This window comes from Terrapene carolina, unplaced genomic scaffold (assembly GCF_002925995.2).
Source record: "Terrapene carolina triunguis isolate 2854851 unplaced genomic scaffold, T_m_triunguis-2.0 Scaffold402, whole genome shotgun sequence".
Lineage (NCBI taxonomy): Eukaryota > Metazoa > Chordata > Testudines > Emydidae > Terrapene > Terrapene triunguis.
In genome coordinates, this window is record NW_020664753.1 from 2474474 (window position 1) to 2483162 (window position 8689).

Sequence of the window (8689 nt, forward strand, 5' to 3'; positions counted from 1 at the left end):
TGTGGATTCATTCTCTGACAATGAACCTTCCCCCAAAGAAAGAGCAACGTCCGTTTCCAACTCTCTCATCCAAAGTGACTCTACTCGCATCCCTCTCAGTGGCTCTAGGCATTAATCAGGTCATATAATCCCAGTCCCTTCTCAGGAACTGTGACTGGTGGGCGATGGGGGGCGGGGGGAGAGAGTTAGTTCCCAGCTCGGAGATGGGCGGCTGGAAACTGCTAATTATTCAGATTTCATATGCCGCATCCAGATGAATGCGGGCGTTGGCCAGTTCTTTAAGGGCGATTTTGTGTGTGTGTGGTGGTGAGGGTGGTGGTGGTGGTGATGGGAGGTTGGAAGTCCAAGTATCTGCTGTTGTGTAAAACCTCAATTCAGTGATTTATTTTAACCGTACCTACACTGTACCCACGTATATGACACCCACAATACATAAGTCTCTCTCTCTGTGTTCGTTTTTATCATTAGAAGAAAACATTTAATCGTGGGGTAAAAAAGGTGGGGAAAAGCAGCAACCTGTACTACAGCAACCGGGCATTTTCCTTTGCACGCGGATCGAAAAGGCGTGTGACAAGGGCAAGGTGGATTGATAACAGCGGTGGAAAGAGGCACCGATTCGTTATGTTTGGGGAATTGCAAGGCTGCCTCTCCGATGTAAAATGTTCGCCCTCATCCACCTCCCTGGGAATTCTTTTCCCGACTGGAAATCGCGAGGCACAGAGGGTAATGAGCAGCTAGGGAGCGGACGAGTTTACTGTTATTGACCAGAGGCATTTGGGCGACTAATAGATCTGAGGGCTATCTGGATTGTTTTAAAAGCAGCGCTTTAAAAACAATGGATAGCTCGGTAGGAGCCCGAACTGTTTTCATGACACTTGTGAGAGTGGGTTAAATCGATTCCTCTTTAAACAAAAAGGCAGCAGCTGAATAAACATCCGTGAAGCCAACAGCCCCTTTGCACTACTCGTTCCCAGTGATGTGGTCCAGACAGATCGCTACAATCCGTTCGCCTGGGGTCAAGACACATCGCTTCGCTACAATTCTTCCTCCTAGCCCTTTACCCTGTTGCATGATTCCAGAACTGCTCCCCGGCCGTGCCCATGAAATACACTCAATAAATAGCAAAGCGGTGACCGGTCCTAATTGCTTTAGGGTCCCTAAACACAGAGCATGGTTGTAAAACCAGCTGCCTCCAACGGCAACAGGGAGGCTGCAAGAAGACTAGAGTGAGAGACTTAAAACAGATTTGTCAGCAAACGAATCCAGAGCTGACTCTCAGGGAGGGAGGGCGGGCAGACCCGAGCTGTACCCTGGGCATAGCTCTGGTGTTTTGGGTGTGGGGGACGGGTGTGTGTGTGTTTGGGGGGGGGAAGCGGGGTGCATCTCTTGCTAGTTTGCAGCCGTGCTCTCCTTTCCCCGCTCTGGAGCCCGGAACAGGAAAGTCCCAGCTCAGCTTCCCCACCATAAGATCCTGTCTCCCCCTCCCTACGAATCTGTTCGCTCCCTATGGGAGGAGGCACGCAGGAAATTGGGGCTGAGTTGCTACTCTAGCAACTAAACCCAGCCTGTTAGCGAGGGGCGGGAGGATGGGGCTTTAGGTACCGTCCATCCGGACTCCGATCCAAGCCCCCCTTCCACACAGAAATCTCCCCCACCCCCAGCAGCAACTCTGCCCTTGCATGGACCAGTGGGGTGGGGGAGCCGAGATCTGGTTCTGCGCATGTTTGAGAGGAGATCGGAAACTTTTTCTTTGCTTCTGAACAGACTCCGAGGGCTGCGGGGCGGGGGAGGGGGGCAGAGATTGAGGAAGAAAATGGCGAGTCGTGGGAGTTGCGTGGAGAAAGCGGCTTTCCTCTGCGCCTTCCTGCTGGCCACTTGGAGCCTGGCGTCCTGCGCCCAAGCAGAGCCGGAGGAGGAAGGGCGAGACGACCAGCGGTCCTGTCACGGGGCCTTCGATCTCTACTTCGTCCTGGATAAGTAAGTGACAGTCCCATTTAAAAGCGGTTATTCACCCTTCACTGCCTTTGCCCTGCTGCTGCAGCGGGGATCTTTGCTGGTCTCTGGGCGGATCGCCGGGGCATGCCGCCCTCCCACGCTGCCCGCGCCCTGTACACAAAGAGAGCACTGTGCAAAGCAAAGGCACCCCCAGCCAGGGAAGCTCAGGTCACACACACAGGGGCACAGGGCTTTTCAAAGCCTCGGTGGCCCAGCAAAGGCAGCCACGCTCGGGAGAGCCCGCTAATGCGCGGTTAGTAGCGCATAATGCGCGACTTGCTTTAGTTCTGGGATGTTAAGGGATTTGGTCGGTTCTAGGCAGTAACCATTTGCATTTAATTAGTTCTAGGCTTGAATCCAAAGAATTTACTTAGTTCTAGGCTATCACCCATGGCCTTTGGTTAATTCTGGGATACAGTATAGCCTGTGCATTCTGGTTAATTTTAAGAATCCAACAGTTGTTTGTCGCAATTGTTTACAGGCCTGGTTTAACGTATTTAAAAACGTGTTAGCTGGTCATGGTTAATCTCTGGGGGGTTGTCTACACTAGTGTTTAAAATATGTTAGTTAATACATATTGGCTAACAAATTTTTAGATACTACCTATTATCCTAGTTTAAATATGGCCTAAGGTATGTCTACACCGGTATTTGTAGATGTGTTTTAACACGTGTTACTCAAGTCAACTGTAAATTCTAGTGTAGACACTACACAAGTGTTAGAGGGCAGGGGTGCTCGTTCCTAGTTGTGTTTAACTCTAGCGTGCAGCCTTGGGTTCAACATGACAAGCAAGAAATGTTTGTGTCCCGCCTACAGTAGAATTTACAGTTGTGCTAGTCAAGAGGCTTTAGTTAGCACATGTTAAAGCATGACTAAAGATTGGAGCTTTTTTCAATGTGCATCTGACCAGGTGATGGCTCTGTGTGTGTGTGTGTGTGTGTCTAGCGGGGGAATTGTTCACTCTGTCAGGCCTTCTGCTGAGCTTTGGGCCAAAAAGCACCTTCTCAACAAAAGATGGTGACTTTGTTTTGCTCTGAAAGCAAAAGGATGGAAAGACTTCCTACGGCAGTTGTTGTTTTCCAGGAACATGCATCACAAAATACCCTCCTGCCTACTAAGGTTTATTACAGGGCTTTCTGACTCCAGCATCAAATGCACTTGTATCAAGATTTTGAATTGTTATTATCAACATTATCATGCTGTTCTCCAGGATGTAATAAAAAAAATCAGTAAAAATGGATATTGGTGTTTGAGATTGGGGTACTCTCTATGGAAGGATAGGACATGTATATAACTTCATACAATGTAATTTACTTGCCTTAAAATGTCATTATTATATGCCTAGTCAAATCTAAGGCTTTAGATATTGGTTAAGGTACTGTCAAACCTATACATTGAAATTGTGATGTAACTTGATTCTCTGACTTGATTGTGACTGTGGTATAGATGATCTATGTGTAGGGTCCAATCCTGCTGCCATTAAAGTCAATGGCAAAACTCCCATCCACTTCAATCATAGCAAGATCAGGCCATGAAAGTCTGCAAGAGAATAAAAGCCGAACTGTTTGGAATGAAAAATGTGAAAGAGGTAATTTGGCCATTTAAGTTGAAAGAGTTTCTTGTGGTTTTAAGGTCTGAACTTGCTCCCACTGAAACCAATGGTGAAATTCCTGTTGGCCTTTCGGGAGTAGGACATTTACAAGAAAGAAATCTGCAAGGATTATGTGAAAGCCCCAAAGTCTATGGTCTATGTGCTTCCCTCGTGCTGTAGCAGAATGTCCAGGGATGTCGGTGGGAGCTGTGCGTACAAACTGAAGTTGTATTTGGCCCTTACTGCTTTTCTACGTGACTGGTGGTATGGCAGCAAGGGGGTTTCTGAGGACAGATCTCATGGATGGATGGACTCTGGCTCTTGGAACAGTTTAGCAGGACAGAGCCAGATAATAAGTAAGAGTTGACAGGGTGGGGGGAATCTCTGAGTGTTGGAAGGGAGGATGGCCAATCAGAGGGGAATGGGTGAAACTGAGACTGTAACATACACATTTTTGGAATCACATTTATTCAGATGTGAATCAGGGAGCATTTCTGGGTCCAACTTCTAATGGGATAACCCCCAACAATATGGCAGTGCTAGACATTGTATGCCACCAAGTGGTGTCATCACATCCTATACAGGACATTGTGGATTGCCTTCCTCCATTGTGCCTGGCCAGTTTGGAATTAGAGACATTCAGACTTAATTAGATGGATAACAATGGGGTTGAAATGTTGCCATTATATATGGAGATATACCTATCTCATAGAGCTGGAAGGGACCTTGAAAAGGTCATTGAGTCCAGTCCCCAGCCTTCACTAGCAGGACCAAGTACTGATTTTGCCCCACATCCATAAATGGCCCCCTGAAGGATTGAACTCACAACCCTGAGTTTAGGAGGCCAGCGCTCAAGCCACTGAGCTATCCCTTCCCCCAATGAAATATCCAGGCTTGAGTCCTATGGCCTGTGAGGTCCGCTCTGAATGAATGACAGGGTGTGTCTGAGAAGTCAGTCTGGGTGAACCAGAATGACTTTAATAAGTCCTTTCTGTTACTTTGCTCCCTTGTGGGAAGATGTTATCTCATATCAAAAGCAGGCAGACTGAAGGAATACAACAAGTTTCTTCTCTTATTAGTGCAGGCACTGTACATTACCACAATGACTTTGTCAGGGCATGATTTTCTTTTTCATCCTGCCAGCTGGCATCTGCAGGGATCAAATCCTCAAGACATCAGCCGGCAGAGGGGAAAAGATCATGCGCTGGTGAAGTTATTGGTATAATATATGGTGCCAATTAGAAAGAGAAACTTGCTGAGTTTGTGCAGTTTTTCCTCCTTCTGATGTAGATTACATCTTCCTGTATTAACTCTATGGGATAGGCAGCTTCAGAGCAAAGGGACTGAACCATGGGTATATGAAGGCCTGACATGGGAAAAAAGCAAAGACCTATCTCAGACCTCCTAGAGGGTGTCATTCCACACAAAGCAGAAGGTCAGGGCAAACCTCTTGAAGCTACCACAGGTAGATACAATCTGCCCTCTGTATGCTTACCACAGTATGTTGTGCTGGAGCAGCATTAGAATCATAGAATATCAGGGTTAGAAGGGACCTCAGAAGATCATCTAGTCCAACCCCCCTGCTCAAAGCAGGACCAATCCCCAGACAGATTTTTGCCCCAGATCCCTAAGTGGCCCCCTCAAGGATTGAACTCACAACCCTGTATTTAGCAGGCCAATGCTCAAACCACTGAGCTATCCCTCTCCCCCATCCTTTGTTGGTACTTAGAGGGGACACCTTCAAGTTATGGAAAGTGGCTCTGGTAATTCAGAAGGTAGGGCTCTTCTGGTTCAGACTGATGCTAGGGGAAATGTTGTAAGTGTAGGGCTCCCTTACTCCAGTGTGCTGGTTACAGGGGGCTAGGGGACTCAGAAATCAGAGGGCTGATCTCCAATTGCACTGATGTTTATATAGTAATGTCCTGGTTTTCAGAGATGCTGAGCACCCACAGTTCCTGCTGTAGGCCATGGGAGCTGTGTGTGCTCAGGAGTTGACACCAGACTGGTGCTTAGCCTCTGCTGAACCTATTGCCACAGGTCCCTCAAGTTTACTAATTCACAGCTTCTTGGGGTAGTGGCCTCCTGGCTGCTGCTGACAGCCCTCAGGCTGCATAAGAATCCAGCTGCCTGTCTCTGCGCTACATCCTCTGCTCAGGGGTTTGGTCACTTGACTCTGTTCAGATCACGTGGTGACATCCGTATGTTGTGTTATCCCTCTCTCCTCTGCTACATTGCTGTTGACATCCAGCTCTTGTTTGCCACTGTGTCGAAATGCACTTGCAAAAAACAACAACTGACCTCTAGTGTTTTCTAATTATAGCGGCGCCTGGTAGCATCACTATAATTGTCTATCAGTGCAGCAATTATAAGTCCTTAGTTTAAAGGGGTTTCTAACTCTGCCATGAACATCTGCTCCTGGCTAGTGCTTGACATGACAGGTCTGAGCCACATAGCTATGTGTATTTTAATGTACTGAATGTGAAAAATTCCTTTTGCTTATTTTTGAACTATGTGGCCGGAGAAAGAAGGAACTTGAGATTTTCAGATATATTTCTGCATTCCTCTAACTGGGGTGTTTCACAAAGATCATTTATATTTTAAGCAAAATTGAGTTGGGCAGACTTGGGGGTTGCAGACTTCTGTTTATCCACAGGACAGACAATGGCTGTGCAAGCTTCCCCCGCAGTGTCCTTGCCAGCGTGCATCAACCCTGCTCTGGAAGTGCCCCGTCTCTGCGGTGAGATGGGAGATTGGCCTTCATGGCCCATTCCCTCCTTGGCCTCTCTGCTGACACTTCCAACAAGGAGACCAATTAGTCCTCTGGGGAAGTGATTAAGACTCATTACATCCAGGCCACACAGTCACCAGATGGGAAGGTCTTTCCATAATTATTGCCCCGGGTCATTTTTGGACTGATGACCTAAAGGTTGCTGCAAGCTATTGCCAGTCCCCAGAGTCACCCAGTCTCTACACACTGGGTGCTTTGTTTTCAAAAGCCCAGGTTGGCAAGGACATTTTATGTGCCAGGAAAGCCAAAAAACCCCATCGTTTTGTTTTAAACGTTCTGAGTGAATGTAGTACTCACAAAAATGATGGAATACAGGCACTGTCTAGAGCAAATAGGAACTGTGCAGGTTTCCACCCCCCAGTCCTCTCTATGAATCTTTGCCCATCTTGCCACATTCCCACTGTTCCAGTCCAAGGACTTGACCTAAGCACAGGATATTGATCTGTCTCAGGTACTTCTGCAGCATCTCTCTGCAGGGGGTCTCAGCACTGATTGCTGTTCTGTGTGCTGATTGTGTGCACTGGATCAGAGGGAAACCCACTAGATTTAGGTCAAAATTATTTAAAAATGGATGGCTAAATCCAGGCTTGGACACCTAGGACAGCGGCTAATGGGAGATGCTGGGATCTCAGCACATTTGAAAATCACACCACTATTTTAGGTCTCCCACTATGGACTCAGTCACCTAACTTTAGACCCCCATTTTTGAAAATATTGGCCTCATTTCGCTCGTGGCCTATGTCAAGATGGGAACCAACCTCTCTGGAAGACCAAGCACTCATATGCTGTACAGTAACTCCTCACTTACCGTCCTCCCGCTTAATGTTGTTTCAAGTTACGTCGCTGCTCCATTAGGGAACATACTCATTTAAAGTTGTGCAATGCTCCCTTATAATGTCGTTTGGCTGACTTTACAAGGGAGCATTGCACAAGTTCCTCTTCTCTGCCTCCTCCCCCTCCCTTCCTCCCTCCCTCCCTCCCTCCCAGCAGTTCCCCAAACAGCTGTTTGGCGGCGCTTAGGACTTTCTGAGAGGGAGGGAAGGAGCGAGCGGGGAAGCTGCCCCCTCCCCGCGGGCAGGGCCACCCGGAACGCAGGGGCTTTAGAGGCTGCAGGGCCCTGTGATAAGGGGGTCCCAGGGCCCTGGCCTGCAGCTCTAAAGCCCCTTTCGGAATGCAGCCCTGCGAGCACGGGCCGGAGGACTCAGGAGGAGCAAAGGCAGCCGCGCAGCCAGCGGCCAGAGAGAAGCGTCGCTTTTCCCTTCAAAGCGCCGCTTCTCTCCGACCGGCTTTGAAGGGAAAAGCGCCGCTTCTTTCCGGCCGCTGGCTGCGCAGCTGCCCCTGCTCCTCCTGAGTCCTCCGGCCCGTGCTCACAGGGCCGCATTCCGAAAGGGGCTTTAGAGCTGCAGGCCAGGGCCCAGGGGCCCCCTTAGCCCAGGGCCCTGAAGCCCCTAAAGCCCCTGTGTTCTGGGTGGCCCTGCCTGCCGGGTGGAGAGGGCAGCTCCCAGAATCGCGGCTTCCAGAATCGCGGCCATGGGGGCGGTGCTGCTCTGCACAGAGCCATCTGCACACCCCCTGCACCAAACAGGAGCTGCCCCAGGTAAGTGCTCTGCACCTCCTGCCTGCCCCAGCCCTGAGCCTCCTCCCGCACCCCCACCCTGAGCGCCCTCCCGTACCCTAACTCCCTCCCAGACCCCGCACCCCACCCTGAGTGCCCTCCCACACTCTAACTCCCTCCCAGACCCTGCACCCCCAGCCCTGAGCCCCAGGGGTAAGCCAGGGGCACCTCCCCACCACAGTACAGTACAGTACTGTACAGTATATATTGCCTTTTGTCTGCCCCAAAAATATTTCCTTGAAACCTAATCCCCCGCATTTACATTAAATCTTATGGGAAAATTGGATTAGTTTAACATTGTTTCACTTAAAGTTGCTTTTTTCAGGAACATACAACGTTAAGTGAGGAGTTACTGTACTGCCTAACCCTGATTCATCAGTACATCTGGGATCTGATCGTGAGATCCTGACGCAGAAAGATTCCACTGAAATCTGCGGGAGTTCATGTAAATAAGGAGAGCTGAGTTTGCCCCTTAAACTTAATTGATTATAGCAGGACTAAATTTCTGAATATGGTTGTAATTATCTATCTATCCACCCCATACACCCCATCTATCCATCTCCATACACCCCATCCATCCATCTATCCATCCCCATCCACCCGATCCATTCATCTATCCCCATAAACCACATCTATCCATCCCCATCCAATAGATCTATCTATCTATCTATCTATCTATCTATCTATCTATCTATCTATC

At 48.8% G+C, this 8689-nt stretch overlaps 1 protein-coding gene across 1 annotated transcript in view; it reads left to right on the top strand.

Annotated features, from left to right (window-relative positions):
* The first annotated feature begins 1544 nt into the window (after window positions 1-1544).
* Window positions 1545-8689, top strand: part of ANTXRL (ANTXR like) — a 73773-nt gene continuing 66628 nt past the window's right edge. Inside the window, exon 1 of the mRNA XM_024210336.3 lies at window positions 1545-1977. Within this exon, the coding sequence (XP_024066104.1) occupies window positions 1721-1977 (257 nt within the window). The 5' untranslated portion in view covers window positions 1545-1720. The remainder of the gene's footprint in view (window positions 1978-8689) is intronic.